General features: G+C 36.3%; 1 protein-coding gene across 1 annotated transcript; it reads right to left on the bottom strand.

The window, feature by feature from the left end:
* Positions 1 to 13,554: 13,554 nt before the first annotated feature.
* LOC114692409 (tumor protein D54-like) lies at positions 13,555 to 18,621 on the bottom strand. Its single transcript, XM_037208846.1, has 3 exons — positions 18,052 to 18,621; positions 17,876 to 17,954; positions 13,555 to 13,625 (listed from the first exon to the last, which is right to left on the bottom strand). Exons 1-3 carry the CDS (start codon positions 18,619 to 18,621, stop codon positions 13,555 to 13,557), a joined length of 720 nt encoding a protein of 239 aa, XP_037064741.1.
* Positions 18,622 to 18,950: the final 329 nt, after the last annotated feature.

Here is an 18,950-nt window from a genome sequence, read left to right as displayed (position 1 = left end):
GGTTATGTGTCACCACATGGGTAACTGTATTAAAGCATTGTAGCATTATCAAAGTTGAGAACCATTGTTCTAGAAGAATTGTAGATTTACATTATTAACACTAGCTTTACAAAAAGAAGAGATTGTTAAATTTTCTGGCTGTGAGCTTAATCAACTATAAATTAATAGAAGAAAAATAACTTTAGACCTTACTCCTATGCCTTTATAAGAAACATTTCCATGTGTTGGAGAGAAGAGCAATCAGTTAATGACATCCTGTGAGTCATTTACTTCAATCATAATGTACTTTATTTCTCCATTTATTGATCAAAATATTGATTATTCCTGAATCATATATTCAAGATGATAATAAAGTCCTTGAGAATTTTTACTTCATTCAAAATGACAATATGACCCACATATTTGCTTTTGACCGTTTTCATTGGAATTTTCATTCTCATAGATTTACAGGGTTTTCTACTTTATTAAAATACTGGCACTGATTGAACATGCAAATACCACAACAGAACAGAAAAAAATTCAGACTGATATTAAATTCAAGTGATTTTAAATTGAATTCTTCAGAACAGAATGATACATGCTTATATTGATTCAATGCATAGTAAATAAAATCTAAAATTCAATCTGTCTCTTATTGTACCATATGTTAAACATTTTAGAAGATATTATCTCAATTTGCTCTTTGATGTTTTGGATTTCTGGAGGTACTTACCGAATTAAGCAAAATTTGCATACCATAGCCTGAATAAAATGCCAGACTTACAGTAAACAAAGCAATGTTAACTTTTACCATAAGAGAAGTAATGTAAAACAATTTGCTCCATGATTATTTAAAAAAATAAGAGGAAAAACCATCTTGTAAAATTAGATGAGTTCAAGGTCCCTTTTTGATTTAACTCTACCTCAAAGCAAGTCATCTGCCTTTCTAAAAATATGTAGCTTGTATACCTGATCATAAAGAATATGTATCTGAGAAACAATTTCAGATATAGGAATTGGAGTACTTGAGAACATTGTCATCATTTGCTAAGGACATCTATGTTCCAATTTTAAAATTCTACTTAAAATCATATAGACCATTAAAATTCTGAAGACAGCCAGATGTATTTTTGAAGTAATTTTAATTTAATTTATGTCTCTTTATTTTCTTGTACAAATTATCAACAGCAGGAAAAATAAGACCTCTGATGCATAAAGCTATTATACTTGCTAAAATTCATATTGGGGCACTGGTCTGTTCAATCTACCTTCATCTTGCTCTCTTTTCTGAATATTGTGATATTTAAACCACGCCAAGAAGCTCTGGTAAACTGACAGCTGCCTGAATCCTACATAACTGGACCGAATGGAGCCTTACAGATAAATGGATGTACGTTCCTGGCAGGCTTGCATTTCATGGAATCATAAGAGAATATTGAAGTAGCTTCAAGCTTGTGTAAGTGGAAACTGTGCCCACAGCACATTTTTATCTGTGGCAAATGTTTCTAAAACCTCTTCACTAACAAAAAGCAAGACATACAGATTGATGAGTGGAAAAGGAATTTTATAACAGTCAAAAACTTTGCAAGGTCCTGAGGAAGAAAAGGAGAGCAGTGCCAAGAAACATTACCCCAAAATCAATCATGCATAGTAAGTAGAAAAAAAATATGAACTTAGAATATCTTGACTCCACTCGATGTTTTATTTCTCTTTCTTCTTTGTAACATTCCTGTTGAAATAGAACAATTTGGTAACAGGACATTTCTTCAGTCTAGCCTCCAAGGTACTACTAATTACTATACAAGCTACCTAGGGAGGAAATGTTAAACAACCCTACCCTGCTGCAACTTGAGTGAATCACACTAATTACTAACATAGCAAGATATACAAAATGGTGAGGTGCCTGGCAACCAACAGTTTTCTAACTTCAACAGAAGAGATATCATCCCTGGTTCTGAAAACCTGGCCACCTCCCTGAGACTAGTGAAGTCTGGATATTAGAAAAGAATACACTATTGCCAATTTGATAGACCAGCATAAATTCTTACTACATTCTAAATCTTATCTTTATACCCATAATTCATTTTATCTAACACTTCTCACCAAAGGCAGTTCTCTTTACAGCAAATGGAGACCATTTCAGAAAAATCACAGCTGGACACATGTAGAGATCAACAAATCCAAAGGAACCTATCCATAACAGACACATCTGAATCACAGTTCCTATACCTATGCTTCAAGAAACATTATGGAAAAGAGAATGGAATGGTTTTAAGTCTGTGATGAAGCAAGCTATCGTAGAAATTGCTGCATAAACAAGAGTGGGACAATGGTGCTATCAGTGCACATATTAACCTGGAAGGAGGAAAATTCAGAGTCGCATGCCTAGACAAGAACTATTCATAACTTTGGACTGAGAGAGAGGGAATCAGAGTCTCCCAGGGATGAGCCCTTTACCAGCCTTCCAATGCAGAGCAGTAAGCCCAGAAACTATAAATACACGAACAACAAAACAGACTCAGATTGTTGTGTTTAAATTTCTGCATGGGTACTTATATGTAACAACAATAATCGAAGGGGGGAAAAGGCTGTATACATGATAATGGATTGGAGGGCCTAAAAGAATTATAATATGCTTACGTAGTAGGAAACCCTCAGTCAATTCTCATTAGCACAAACAATATATTCAAAATAAAATTATAGAGAAGAAAATACCATTTGATGGTTTTAGAAATATTGTTCTAGATCTTTTAAATCTATATGAAGACTGTAACAAAAATTCCATTATGTAATAGTAAGTAATCACCCTGATTAATACTTCAAATCTGAAATCACAGAAACTGAATTTTTCCTATTTGTGTGTTTATTTTTGTTTTGCTTTTTGTTGTTTTATTTAGCTTGTTATGCTATTATTTTACCAAAAATATCCCCTTTTAGAAACAGAACAAATAGAGTAATCTGTGGTATGCAATCTTTGAAGCCTTGCTCTAAAACCTCATCTCAGATATGCCTCATGCAATTAATTTATTTATTTGGATAGTCTAAAATATTTAAACTCAAATAAAATTAATTATAATTTTAAAGTAACAAGTGATAAGTAATGTTGTGTATGTTGTTTTTAATTATAATAAATAAAATAAAAGTTTAAACAGAAGTTTCAGGGGCAAAATTGCTTCCTCAAATTAGATAGTTTAATTCAATCATTGCTGATAATGGTTTGGACAGTCTTTAAGGTAGGAAATTATTACTCTTATACCTGTTACTTGTCAGTCACATTTCTACTTTCAATTCTCAGGTTTACCATATGGAAAAAATATGCAGATATATTTACACATTTATACGAAAATAAACAATGTGCATGATAATTTATTATTAGTTATTAAATTAAAATTTCAGCACTGTAACACATAATGAAGCAATTACCTTTACAAAGTAAGATCTTAATCCTGTGATTTGAATATCAAAAGGAAAATAATGTATATCACTATCAAAAATTGCATTAACTTAAGCATAAAACTCGTTGACTTTTTAACAAATTTACCTAATATATAAAAACAGTGATAATAAAATTTATAACTATTATCTGTTATAGCAGCACAGCTGTGATGGCAACTTATTCTAACACAAACTGTCATAACATACCAGCAACCATGAGCAGTGGATTCAGAAATACTATTAAGCATCCATCCTATATATCATGTAAATACAAGATACCAAATAAAATTTGTTTGGAAAATGATAGTACTGAATTATACAATAATACTCTGAGATCAACAATTAAAATATTGAAAAATAGTAAAAAAAAAAAAAAAAACTGGTGATTTTCTTCTTAAATCCTTCAAGTTTGGTTTAGCAAATACACATGTATTGAATTTACTTATTTCAAAGGCTTGTTCTATAAAAATCAGCTCACTGATTTTTCATGAGTGTTCAATTAGGTAAGCTCAATTAGATTTTACAAATGTGGAAATGAAGACAAAGGAAGGTCTTAATTGTGTCAAATATTAGACAGTGGGTTATAAGGAAGGGTGTCAGTTCTGAAATCTCTCTTGGGGACTCCAGGCTCATAAATCAATTATTATTACAATGTAACATGAATACAGAAATGACAAAAGTGTGGAATATCCAGAAAAAGGTCAATATGTACATAAAAACTGGTATAAAATAAAGGCATAAGCAAGATGTGGATATTTATTAAAATAGTTGGGAAAACTGACAATTGGAGAAAGAAAATTAAATTCTAAACTCACACCAGATACAAATATAAACTCTAAAGAGATCTAAGTTCTAAAAATGAGAAATAAAATCTAAGTCAATGAAAACATTTATTCTTGTCAGCCTTACAGATACATTTTGTTGTTCAGATCCAATATTATGAAAACTCAATATATTTGATAACATCAGAATAAACTTTCTTATAACAAAATAAACACTATAAAGTTTTTGTTATTGATTTTTTTTCATACAGTATATTTGGATCACGTTTTCCCTTCCTTCGTCTCCTCCCAGATTCTTCCCATCTGGCCACCCATCCAACTCTGAGGCTTCTTTCTCTCTCTTTAGAAAACAAAATAGTTTACCAACAATGAGCAATAAACAAACAAACCAGCACAGAACAAAGCAAACTAAAACATTTTAAAAAATAAAAATAAAAAGCATGAGAAACACACACACACACACACACACACACACACACACCCTCATTGTAAAAACATAAAACCACAAAAAAAAAACAAAGAAAGGGCCCAAACATTGTGAGACAAAACATCTCACAAACAAACAAACAAACAAAACACTGAGTTTGTTCTGTCTTGTCCATCTAATGCTGGTAAGGAGGCTTCCCTGTCAGGTACTTTGGATACCCAATAAACTTGTCAATTAGAGATAGCTTCTGGGTTAGAATGGGGGCTTGTGTTCAGTTCCCTGTATCAGTGTTGTGAACCCTAGCCATCCTGGACCTCTACAGTCCCTCTCTCTGCTGCCACAGTCTCTGAGTTCATATGTTTGTCAGTCCTGTTATGTCTGGAAAGCAGGTTCCTTGGTATCTTGCATTTCCATTAGCTCTTTCAACCTCTTCTGCAGAGTACCCCAAGTTCAGAGGAGAGGTGTTTGATGAAGACATTACATTTAGGTATGGGTATTCCAAGGATACTCACTCTCTTTTCATTGTTCAATTATGTATCTCTGCATTAGTTCCAATGTACTGCATGAGGAAGCTTCTCTGACACAGGCTGAGGGAGACACTGATCTATGGATACAGCAGAATTTCGCTAGGAGTCATTTTATTGTTAGCAAACACTACACGTCCTCATATTTAAAATAGATATCTAATATCTAAATTTGTAGTAAGATTTTTATAACAATGAAAAAAATAATGTATTTTTTAAGTTGGAAAATATTACTTACAGAAAATCTACATTTATAAATAACAGATTCATCTCATTGACTACAAAGCACTTGGACGAAGATGTTGAAATTCACTAACACTTCATTTTTGTTTAGCTATTAGCAATTTATGAAATTTATCCTGAATAATAATAAGTTGGTTCATAACATCATCCCTGTCCTGAATTTAAAACTTTAACAATGATGAAGATTGCCAAAAAGTGCTGTGAAATAGGAGGTCTAATTGTCAAGGTACATACCTATTTTAGTTGGGGTTCTGCGGTATCAAATCAAATTTAAAATACCCATATTACACAACCATTGATTTATATTATTCAGTTGAATAAAACCATGCAATATAAAAATCATGTACATAAATAGATCAGTTGAAAAAGTGAATAATAGAAAAAACATATTAAGAGTCCTGATGCTGGAGCTCTGGTTTATATTGCCTCTTTTAATTGTTCTTGAGAGCTCTCATAGTATACCTCACAGAGATCCACCTAACTCTTCCTCCTGAGTGCTGACATTAAGAGAGTGTGCCATCACAGCCAGGCTTGCTCAGGGATTTTTGTAGAAAAGGGAGCAGGATACAAGTAGATGTCTACAAAAGACAGTGTTGGCCAGACACAAAAGTGAAGTTGCACATTTGAAGTCACCATGAAAGAACTGTATGCATGATGTTTGCCAAAGATTAAGCCAATCAAAATCCTACCTCGGATATAAGAGGGGCTAATAAGTGTCACACTTATTTGTGAAGTTATTGTCAGTTAATGGTTACTAGAAGAAGTTGAGCCCCCCCTTTTTATCCAGAGATTAAAGACCTAAAATACTATTCATGCTCAATAGATGCTTCCACACTCTCTCAATATGGGCAAACATTAAATATGCTCAAAGGATTTTAAATTAAATAAAAACAGAGAAAGCACACAAAGTTAAGGAGAGAAAAGTCACCGTGAATAGAAAACGTGAGTGGAGTATTGGTAAGAACATCTGAATGAATATAAAAATATTTAAAAATAATTATATCTAATAGATCTACCACTAAGGTAAAGTAAAACAGGGTTCTGTGTAATTATAATATTGAGTTAATGAATAATGAATTTTGATTATAACTTTAGAAAATCTTATTTAACACAAACTTTTAAATTTATTTTATTCTCTGTGAACTACATATATTAATTGTGTTTCAGAATATGTTTGCTTTCCTTTAAATTACACCTATTTGTCATAAGAATCATGAATCGGTTTGGTTTGGTTTGAATACAAAAAAATATTTATGCCAGACAATGGTGACACATGCGTTTAGGGGGAGGCAGAGGCAGGTGGTTATCTGTGAGAAAGAGGCCAGCCTGGTCTATAGAATGAATTCCTGGACAGGCTCCAAAAGCTACACAGAGAAACCCTGTCTCAAATAAACTGAAAAGACAGAATGAAAGGAAGAAAGAAGGAAGAAGTAAAATAAAGAAAAAAGAATGAAAGATATTTATAGTTGTGACATCAATTTATATTGATTTTTGATGGTCTTAGACTATAAAAACCTTCATTTGAATATGACTCATATATTGACATTTCATAGTGATGTTACATTCATAAAAATGGAAGATTTACATTAGAGCACCCAACTACAAAGGTAACTAAGCACTGTCTTCATAAAACTTTGAAATATGTCTTAAATAAGTTTTAAATTAACATAACAATATTCTATATAAAATAGTGTTTGTACTAAGAAACAAATTTCACATTCTTTTTTTTTTATTTTACAACACCATTCAGTTCAACATAATAGCCACAGATTCCCCTGTTCTCCCCTCTCGCCCCCTCCCCTCCCCCCCGCCCACTTCCCATTCCCACTTCCTCCAGATCAAGGTCTCCCCCGAGGACCGGGATCGACCTGGTAGACTCAGTCCAGGCAGGTCCAGTCCCCCCCTCCCAGACCGAGCCAAGCGTCCCTGCATAAGTCCCAGGATTCAAACAGCCAACTCATGCAATGAGCCCAGGACCCGGCACCACCGCACAGCTGCCTGCCAAACAGATCAAGCCAAATGACTGTCTCACCTATTCAGAGGGCCTGATCCAGTTGGGGTTGGGGGCCCCTCAGCCTTTGGTTCATAGATCCTGTGCTTCCATTCATTTGGTTATTTGTCCCTGTGCTTTATCCAACCATGGTTTCAACAATTCTCGCTCATATAAACCCTCTTCTTTCTCACTAATTAGACTCCCAGTGCTCCACCAGGGGCCCAGCCGTGGATGTCTGCATCCAGATTCCTCAGTCCTTGGATGGGGTTTATGGAACAACTATCAGGGTGTCTGGCCATCCCATCACCAGAGTAGGTCAGTTTCTGCCGTCTCTCGACCATTGCCAGCAGTCTTTTGCGGGAAACAAATTTCACATTCTTATAAAATTAAGTTACATAAGTTAAATTACATACACATAAATATCTGTATATCACATATCTTAAATGTACTCTTAATTAAAATATTATGTCAAACATTAAAATTATAATCAAATATTTGCCACATCAATAATGATTTGAGAATATTCAAATGATAATATTCCTACTTTTGCTATTCACACTTTCCACTTCAAAGAACATTTAATTTTTGTTTATTGCTAATTATAAATTCATATAAACTATGCATTTACTTTCTCTAAAACAGATTAAGCCCACTGTATTAGTCAGGGTTCACTAATGGAACAGAAGAGCTAGAGGAATATAGTAGTTTTTCAGTCCAAAAGGTAACTTCTCATTAGTCTCATTATGGTTTTGGAGTCTTGAGAATCACTGAGAACTTGCTCTTCTTCAGTCAGTTTTGGAAACCTGGTTCAAATCCCAAAGAAGTTGGTTCTAATACCTATTACAGAAAGCCTCGCTAGAATAATGAACTTGCCTCAAAAAGGTAAGGACAAGCAAGCAAAAGCTAAGTTCCTTATTCAATGTCCTTTCATCTGGGATGCCACCCAAAAGGTATGGCCCATGTTTAGGTTGGGTCTTCCTGCTTCAAATAATCCCATTAAGAACCTACCTCCCAGGAACACTAAGCAGCTCGAGTCTTAATTGATTTCAGATGCAGTCAAGTTGACAACCAAGATTAGCTATCATATCCACAGAATTGTGACCTCTTCTTCCCCTGTAAGCCTTTCCTCAGTGAACAGATTAAGTTACTAAATACCCTATCTGATTTTTTTTGAATCTGAATTTTCAACTAACAGAGTACTGAATGATAATATGAAGATAAGAAAATTCATTGCCAAATTAAAATTTATAGGATGCAAAAGTACTCTACTTTCCCAGGCTGAATGACAATGAGAGGAAGTGTTTGAACATGTTAGTGCTTATTTTTAGGAAACTCACATAAGCTTTATTAAAATACAAATGTGATGTTATAACTAAATAATCCTGAGATTTGGGGGAGTAAAAACAGTATTTATTAAAGTAATCACTCTCATCATGTATTTGTCATTATTCCATTAGTGCTTCAGTACCTAAGGCATATACCTACCTCTGTGAGGCAGGAGGGATGAGAACTTTCACACAAAGCGTCACGAGTTAGTGACACTATGATACACTCTATTTTGCAGCAGTAAGGGAGCAGCGCATGGTGTAGTCTGCACAATGGTGACAACTTCTGAATTGAAGAGTCATGGACACAATAGCTGTTGTTTAAAGCATCTTTTTAGATGATTCTGTGAAATTTGCAACCCTACCCATCACGAAACTGCAAATGCTGCATTATGAAAGGTGTCTTTTTTATTTGGCAATTTTCTTAAAGGATGAAATTTAAATTTTAAATATAATACGCAGTATCTTGGAAACTAAAAACTAAGGTATCATAAAGACATTCTTATCTTACAAAAAGTAAAAACAGGATTATCTGAGGACAACATAATATAACCTTTAGAATGCAAGCTCTGAGGCAGATGCTTGGTTATATTGATGAATACTGCTCTGATTTCTTCATATTCTTGGTTTGGGTGACTCTTCAACAATATCAATGAGATTAGAAAATCTAAAATCTTTATTTGGTTTTCAGCATTTCTGGCTTTGGAAAAATAATGAAGATGAAAGTAGAGAAATTGGTGGAGGGGTAAAACATGATCAAAGTACATTTTATGGAAAAGATTAATAAAAATTTAGAATAATGATGATAGTAGATTGTCCAACACTTAATTGATCATAATATTTATTGGCAGGACACATGTTTCTTTAACAGAATCAGTTTTTCCTTTGCACTAGGAAAAGTACAAACTCAGTCACCTTTGACTAACTTGATACAAATTTGTCTGTAAATTGTGAGTTTCCACAAACTCCTAGATACATAAACTTTTAAAATTATATAAAAGCAGAAACATAAAATAATAGAGTATTTGTTAAAAATTAAGCAAAGAAATGTTTGATAACTTAAGGAAAATACCTTGAAGAACAGATTTCGACTTGTTCTAAAAGAGCTTTTAAAACTTAGATTGTTCCTTGATAGGAAAATCAGGAAATGCATACACATTTACCAAACTCCTCATGAAAAATTTGCATCAATGAAGCTGTCTGAAGCCTGAGGTGAGGACTGTGGTTGAAAATAAGATTTGTTAAAAACTGAATAAAGAGCAAGTATTGTTCACATCTTCAGTTTTTAATCAACACCTGCTTCCGGATTACAAATGATGCGTACTTTGGAAAGATTAATTTATGCCCATAGAAATAAAGAGTAATATTGCATGTTATTGATGCAAAAGAAATGTGGCCCTTTGAATTTGTGCCATCCATTTTTGAAATTATTGAGATTTAGTAGAACATTTTAAAAGATGCATCCTAGAAGAATTATTTAGGACAGCCAGAGGATGTTCTTGATGGGGAATGGATGCCTCGACAGGCCTGAGCAATGGATGCCTTGACAGGTTTTTTTGTTACCCTTCGATCCATACCATATTCCTTGCTAATCTGATATATTACAGTTCTAAAGCTAGCCACAAAAGTCTATTCCCTTATTTGGCCACTTCCTTCTCTTGAGGCTGACCACTAAGGTCCAGTTCTCAAAGTACTGAAATCCAGCAATCAAAAGCCCCATTTGGCCACCCTAATTAACATGCTCAAGTATGACTAAATATCTCATCCTAATACAGGGTTTCCCTTTTTCCTTTCTCAAGGTCCACTTGTCTAAGGGCCATGTCTTTCCCTTACATGCTTACAGACTGTCCTTTGTCCCTCCTTTCTACTTTTTCTTTGTTTTTCCCCCTTTTTCCTAGTCCTCTATCCCCTGTCTCTTATTGCTTGTCCTTTGTCCCTCTGGGGAAAATACATTCTCGTTATGCTGAGAACTTGGTCTTGGTGTCTCCTGGTCCATCCTTCCTTTGAGGGATGATGGACTTAGCTCCTTCCTCTTTTTCTTCTTCATTACTATTATCAAGGTGAATGGGATTTCCACATGATGTGTTCAATCCTTCATGGGCTCAAAAGAAAGAGGTAACAAATACAAATGATGGGCCATTGTCTTGAACTCTAGAAACTAAAGTAAAAGTTTTTCATATTTATATATATTTACTACCTCAGGTATTTTCTTAAAATAATGGAAAGATGTTGTGCTGACTAGTTTTATGACAACATGATACAAGTTAGGGTTATTCTGGAAGTGAGAATCTAAATTGAGAAAATGCCTCCAGTAGATCAGTCTGTGTGCAAGCCTATGGTACATTTTCTTCAGTGATAATTGATATGGGAGATTATGCTTGGTTGAACACCTTGGCAGGTAATTATGTGTGCTTTAAAAAAAAGTAGGGTAAAGAAGTGAGGGAGAAAAGAAATGCTAGATAAAAATCAAGATTAAAAATAAAAAATCAAAGAAAGGAAAATTACCAAATAAGAAGATCTTTACACAGATTTCCCTGTCTTCCCTCTTCCCTCCCCCTGCCTTCTCTGCAACCCACCCCCCCTTTCCCACCTCCTCCAAGGCAATGTCTCCCATGGGGAGTCCGCAGAGCCTGGCACATTCAGTTGAGGAAAGTCCAAGCCCCTCCTCAAGGCTGTGCAAAGTGTCTCACCATAGATAGGCACTAGGCTCAAAAAGCCAGCTCACACACTAGGGACAGGTTCATATCCCACTACCTGGGGGTCCCCTATACAGTTCAAGCTAAACAACTGTCTTGCTTATTCAGAGGGCCTAAAACAGATACTGGTCCACAGTTCATGAGTTTCACTATTTTGGCTAGTTGATTGTACTTTTTCCAATCATGGTCTCAATATCCCTTGCTCATTGAATCCATCCTCTCTCTCATCGATTGGACTCCTGGAGCTCTGCCTGGGACTCAGCCGTGGATCTCTACATCTACTTACATCAGTCACTGGATGAGGGTTCTATGATGACAGTTAGGGTATGCAGCCATCTGATCACCAGAGTAGGCCAGCTCAGGCACCCTCTCATCTATTTCCAGTAGTCTATGATGGAGTCATCATTGTGGGTTCCTAGGAACCTCCCTAGCACTCTGCTTCTCCCTATTCCCATGGTGTCTTCATTTTCATGGTATTTCTTTCCTTGCTCTCTCACTCTGTTCCCATTTGAACTCGAACCTCCTGCTCCCCTAAGCTTTCATCCTCTGTCCCTTGTCCTCCATTACTGCCTAACCTTGTCTTAAGGATATCAAATGAATCTATGCACACTGTGCTTTTAGTCCATCACTTTATTTTTCTACGCAAGCTTTCTAATTTCTTTGCTGTTCTCTCTTTGTTCTATTGATTCTCTAAGTCTACAGCTTCTTTTCAGCCCTCATTCTTATCTTCTCTCTTGCCTGACTGCTTAAGTTTTCAACAGGAGACTACTTGCAATCCTGAGTGAAGTTTCAAAACCCTCAAGGTCATAGTACATTCCTAGAATCAAAGATAAGGAGCAGAGACATTACCATGATAACACAAGGTTTCAAGATCTCAGGACCAGAGGGAGGGGGCACAGTGCCCAGTGAGACAAACTTTGAAGTATAGCTTTTTATCAGCAGACTTGGCAAGTGAAGAATTGGCAGGCTTTTCTTAGGGGGTTTTGTGTTAGTAGCCTTGGTGACATACTCGCAACTCTGATCTTGTGCATAACTGTAAAGTATTAAACTTATGATATATTTACAAAAGCTGTTAGTCTAGTTTGAACTTGCTCTGAGGTAAAAATGAGCTAAATGCATGTAATTTATGTTAGACTGATGAGAGATTATTATTTTCTGTGTTAGTCTGAGCAAGAGGGAAAAAGCAGGCTTTAAGTGTCTAAGTTTAAAAATGGATCTAGCTATGAAGCATATTCTAGTATATTTTCTATATATCAAAATTATACAGCTAAATCAAAAGTCATTTTCCTGACCACCCACAGATATATGTACCCTTAAGATTGAGATGTAATCATGAGATTACATATATACATTTTATGAAAATGCATGGTAATGGGGAGATCATAGCTGTTATTGCACAAGAAGTTTTTTTAAAAAAAAAAAAAAAAAAAAAAAAAAAAAAAAAAAAAAAAACAACCAGCCAATTCATTGAAAAGGTAATAACTCCAAAACACCTTGAGTGATGAACCCTTGGTTCTGGTAGTTTGACCTTTTGAATACTAGTTGTCACCTGCTGTATACTCTCATGGCCTTTTGCTACCAGCAGCTCTCATTAAGTATGTATGAGTGTGAGAACTTTAGAAAAAGCAGGAAGCTAGGAGCTCATATCTTCACCAGGAGCACGAAATAAAGAGTGAATACAAAGTGGTAAAGGGCTTCTAATCTCAAAGCCCACTACCAGTGAAGTACTTCTTCCTGTATGTCTGTACTACCTAAACCTCTCAAACAGCACCACCACACAAAGACCAAGTTTTCAAATGCTTAAGATTATGTGAGACATTTCTCAAACTGCTGTAATACTCAGGTCTGGGTGAGTAAGACATCTGGAAACAAACATAGGGAATCCCGTTAAAAAACAGACACACGATTTATTTCTCTTTACTTTATGTGCATTGGTATTTTGCCTGAAAGTATGTCTGTAGGAGAGTGTCAATTCCCCTGGTCCTGGACTCAGAGAGAGTTGTGAGCTTCCATATGAGTGCTGAGTATTAAACCATGGTCCTCTGGAAAAGCAACCAGTGCTGTGAACTACTGAGCTATCTCTCCTCTAGTCTTTATCAAAGAGGGTTTCTATGACAACAGATGATGAGAGTGAGTGAAAAGACATGCAATCAGACATTTATGGAGAGAAAGTCTAAATTGGACATCTCCATCGGATCCTCCCCATAGAGCTTGGAGAATCCTGAGGAAGAGGAGGAAAGATTATAGGAGTCAGAAGTGATGGAGGACACTAGGGGAGAACATGGCCTAGTGAATCAACAAAGCAAGGTGCATATGAACTTATACATACTGAAGTAGCAAGTCTGAGGCCTGCAAGAGTCTGCACCAGGTCCCCTGCATATATGTTATGACTGTTAGCTTGGTGTTCCAACTCTTTTGTCTGCTCTTGAAACATTTTTCTTCCTATTGCATTGCTTTGTCTAGCCTTAATGTGAGGACTTCCAATCTGTCAAATTGTATCTTGTTTTGTCAAGTCTGGTTGTTGTCTCTTGAAATGGAGGGTAAATCAATCTGGGGGAAGTTGGGGTGGGAGTGCTGGGGGAAGAGAAGGAGGGGAAGTTATGGTCATATTAGAGAAGAAAAATCTATTTTCAACAAAAATTTAAAAAAAAATATTTCTCTTTAAAAAAAGGCAGAGCTAAAAGCAAACAACAGACCAATGATGTAAAAATTCACAAACATTGATTACCAGTGTGTTTTTATCTCTAAGTCAACTTTTAGGGTTCAATGCTGCGGGATAATGCTGTTGTATACTGTAAAGATTTGTCACTCTTATTGGTTTAATAAAATGTTGATTGGCTAGAAATCAGGCAGGAAGTATCAGCAGGGTACCAGATTAGGAGAAGGCTGGGAAGAGGAAAGGCAGAGACTGAGTCACCAGCTAGACACAGAGGAAGTTAAAATGAGAAAGTTGGACTGAGAAAAGACACCAAGCCACATGGCTACACAGAGACAAGAATTGGGGGTTAATTTAAGTGCAAGAGCTAGTTATTTATAAGTGTGAGCAATAGGCCGAACAGTTTATAATTAATATAAGCTTCTCTGTGTTTATTTGGGACTGAGCAGATTTCAGACCAGGAGTGACAGAAACTTCCATCTACAGTTCAATAGTGCATTAAACATATCATGCATTATAAAATATATAAAACTAACTTTCTAATATGTCATATTACAAACCTTTCTAAATGACTTAATCCTCCAAAGCAATATGAGAGATACAAAGAAGATAGTTATATAATAAAGAAAATAAAGATGCTGCAATAGAAATGTGAGAGTATAGACATTCATACTATGTGTCATAGCAAATTAGACAATCATGACTCAAATAAAGCTACCTGCTTTTGACTACTGAACTAATTAGCAATTATGGGCTGAAATTCTCTGTTATATAATGCTTCAGAAATGTATTCATCACTAATGGTGTAATTTAAAGAAGTAATTGAAGAATATTTATATAATGAACTTTAAAAGTTTTCACACTTTCCTCAGTAGGAAGCTTTGAAAAGTAGCAAAATTATGTTTGTGAGGCATTCATAATCATTCTTTGTATGCTGCTGAATTAAAGAGAGAAAACTTTTGGCTCAGGATCTTTGTGCTATTCCATATAATGATGGTACTTGGATATGAGAATTATAGGAATATTCATACAGAAAAATAGCATAAGTGTTGGTGATAATCAAATAATAATATGTACATTTACATTCACAACTTATTGAACATTTACTTTGTTTCCTTCGAAAAATACACATTGGTCATTCTGATTCAAGTGGTGATCTGAAGGATAACAGGTTTTCCCCATTCTCCTCAACATTCAAGTCCTCTAGGTATAATGCAGGAATTTTATTCTTTAAATTTGTTTCTTTCCTTTATTCATATGGAATGCCAGTTTCTAAACTAACATCATAATAACATTTTAATGTTTTAATTATAGTGACTAAGGTTATTATTTTTAATATTGCAAATAAGGCTTCAATTGTTTTTACAACTAGCATACTATCTTTCAATTTGTCTTGACAGATATGTCCTTTTTCCATTTATATATATTTGTACATAATATCCTAGTGTAACTACACAGGGACAGCCTCCACTATCTAATTTTATAAACTCCTGAAATATTATATGCTGGCATGTTTTATAACAACTTGGCCCAAGCTGTAGTCATGGGAAAGGAGTGATCTTCAATTGAGAAAATGCCTATATAAGATATGGCTATCTGCTTCCATCAGTCACTGGATGAGCGTTCTAGCATGACAGTCAGGGTATTCAGCCATCCAGTCACCAAAGTAGGTCAGCTCAGGCACCCTCTCGACCATTGCCAGGAGTCTATAGTGGAGTCATCTTTGTGGATTCTTGGGGACCTCCTCAGCACTCTGCCTCTTGCTATTCCCATGGTGTCTTCACTCATCATGGAATCTGTTTCTTTGCTTGCCCACTCTGCCCCAATCCAGCATGAACCTCCCACTCCCCTAAACTCTCTTTGCCCTGACCCTTGTCCGATGGAAGCTTATCCACAGCAGGGTCCCAGGCAGAGCTCTGGGAGTCCAATGTACAGGAGAGAAGAGGGATTTTATGAGTGGGTGATATGGAGACCATGATTGGAAAAAGTGCAGAGACAACTAGCCAAACTAGTGGAAACACATCAACAGTGAATCAATAGTTGAGGAGCCCCCATGGTACTGGACTAGGCACTCTGAATAAGTGAGATAGTAGTCTAGCTTGAACTACTTGGGGGGGCCCCAGGTAGTGGGACCGAGACCTGTCCCTAGAGCATGAGCTGACTTTTTGGAACCTGATGGCTAAGGTGAGCCACTTGATGCAGCCTTGATTCAGGGAGGAGTAGCTTGGACCTGCCTTGACTGAGTGTGTCAGGCTCTGCTGACTCCCCATGGGAGGACTTGCCTTGGAGGAAATGGGAGTGGGAGGTGGGTTGTGGGGGAGGGCTGGGGGTGGGAGTAGGGATGGCAAGGGAATCTGTGGTTGGTATGTAGAATGAGTAGAAAATCTCAATAAAAATAAGGAGAGAAAAAAAGATATGGCTATCTGCAAGCCCATATGGTATTTTCGTAATTGGTGTATTGATTGATGAGGGAGAACTGAGCTCGCTGTGGGTAGGGACACCCCTAGGCTAGTAGTCCTGGTTCTCTTGTAAAACAGGCTGAGCAAGGCATGAGAAGCAAGCCAGGAAGCCCCATTTCTCCATGGCCTCTTCATCTGTTCCTGCCTCCAGGTTCCTGGGCTGTTTGAGTTCCTGTCCTGACTGCCTTTGAAGACAATCAGTGATTTAGAATTGTAAGTCAAATAAATCCTTTCCTACTCAACTTGATTTTGGTCATGGAATTACATTATAACAATTGTAAGGCTAACAACTTGAGAATTTATTATTTATTTAATATAGCTTATTTATACTTCTCTGAGGGAAAACTTAATTCTTTGCCATGTGTATCTTGTATAGAATGAACAATCCATCCTAAGTGCATCCATTAATTGCGATGAGGGATTCAAAATTACTCACTTATTTTGAATGTATTTCTTTTAATCCCTTCTTTCTTTCCTTCCCTTCCTTTTCTCTATTCTCTTTTCTTTCTTTCATTCTGGTTTTTAGACTGGCATCACACATTATCTGTGTAAACATTGTGTTGATTTAAAGAGAGAAAGAGGAAGTGGGTCATGAATGAAGTCATAGTCAAAATACATTTTAAAGCTTTCTCTATTTTATTTTTGCGATTATAGTATAATTAATTATAGTGTTTCTCTTTCCCTTTGCTACCTTCAAATCATTCAATATATAATACCCCTCCTTTCTTTTTGAAAATTCATGGGAAATATACATATGTATATATATATATATACACACATATATATATGTATATATATATATATGTCAAAATTCAATAGTTCCTACTGAAATAATTGTTTGACATCTACTATCATGCAGATAAGCTAGATGAAGGATAATATGTTATCCCTTTTCATATGTATTTTATATTCAAGTTTGTGTAAAATATATATCAAGGGAAATATAAAAACATGTAGTACATATTCACATTATACACAACATACATACTCGGATGTATATGTTTTCAAGGCCGACCATTTGGTATGGGATAGCCAATTGCTGTGCTCTATCCTCAGGAAGATTGTTTCTCTAGCTCTCAGATTTCCGCAGTTGCCTGTATTTCTTTGTTTAAGACTGAGGCCTTGTGGACTTTCTCCCTTACACATTAGCATGTCTGCCCTGATGTTGTCCTTGTTCAGGTCACAGCTAGGCAGCCATGTTGGTTAGACTTCATGAATCTAGCTTTTCTGACATTTCTAGGAGACATCATCTTACAGCAAACTTCTTCTTTTTTTTTTTCCGAGACAGTTTTTCTCTGTGTAGCTTTGTGCCTTTCCTGGAACTCGCTTTGGAAACCAGGCTGGCCTCGAACTCACTGAGATCCGCCACAGCAAACTTCTTGTTCTTCCAGTTCTTCCCATCTTCTCTTTCCCTCTTCCACAATGATCCCCGAACCTTAAGTGCAGGATTTGTGTTGTAGATATATCAGTTGGGACTGGACTCTACAACTCTGCATTTTGATCGGTTGCAGTTTTCTGTAACCATCTCCAACTGTTGGAAAGAGGTTTCCTTGATGAAGGGTGAAAACTACACATATCTTTATGGTCCCTACTCGGTCTTCAAATGACTTGAAGGTTGCAGAGTTCCTCATGTCTCTCGGTTTCCTACTGATGGTAGAGACCACAGTGGACAAGGCAGCAGATGTCTTCTGTCCTGCCTGTGAAAGGATTTCTTGAGTCTTCTTGTAGAGGTCTGACTGGGTCACTTTTTCAATCCACTCTCCAAGTTTCTCAGACATTTTCACATAGTCAGTAGAGACCTGCACATCATGCCAGCTCCTAGACAGGTTCTGCTGCAGCTCCCCTAAAGTAGAGAGGCCCAGCCTTCTTTTCAGCTCTCCACAGTGCCTCTCTTTGGCTGCCAGGACCTGGCATAGAGTGACAGTTTCTTCTTCCACCTTAGCAAGCTCAGCCCGAAGCTCTTCTTCCTCCACCTCTATCAGGCCCTCTACAGCTGGAGTTCGGGGGGCCACACCGGGGTCAACAGGGATGTTAGTCAAGAAATCAGACAGCACACCTTTGTTAGGAGAATTCAAGTTGATATCTTGGCTGGCGGAGTTCATATTCAGGTGACAGCTGAGCCGTTGCTGGCCTCTGAGCAATGATCGCAGGCACTAGAGGAACCAAGCACCAAGTACTGGAAGACAAAATTTATATGCTCTATATTTACTAATATACACAGATACAAATACAGAAATAATATCTATTAATATTTCTAATACAACTTAGACATCCTAAGTCTGTGTCTTAATGTACATCTTGCAGTCATATATACTTTGTGTGTGTGTGTGTGTGTGTGTGTGTGTGTGTGTGTGTAACACACACAGAGGTTAGGGGTGGATTGGCAGCTATGTAAATGATGATCAGGGAGTCAAAGTGTTAAAAAAAAAAA

This window comes from Peromyscus leucopus, chromosome 10 (assembly GCF_004664715.2).
Source record: "Peromyscus leucopus breed LL Stock chromosome 10, UCI_PerLeu_2.1, whole genome shotgun sequence".
NCBI lineage: Eukaryota > Metazoa > Chordata > Mammalia > Rodentia > Cricetidae > Peromyscus > Peromyscus leucopus.
The sequence above is the reverse complement of the archived record's forward strand: the minus strand, read 5'-3'. Positions and strand labels throughout refer to the sequence as shown.

Bases quoted from the DNA above. Each gene is read 5' to 3' on its own strand.
- LOC114692409 (XM_037208846.1), bottom strand. From the start codon at position 18,621: ATGAACTCCGCCAGCCAAGATATCAACTTGAATTCTCCTAACAAAGGT. The intron at 17,955-18,051 runs GTTGGAGATGGT...CCTGCACTTAAG, and splicing joins AAGGAAACCTCTTTCCAACA to GTTCGGGGATCATTGTGGAA. The intron at 13,626-17,875 runs GTGAGTTCGAGG...CCTCTTCCTCAG, and splicing joins GTTTGCTGTGGCGGATCTCA to GATTCTCCAAGCTCTATGGG.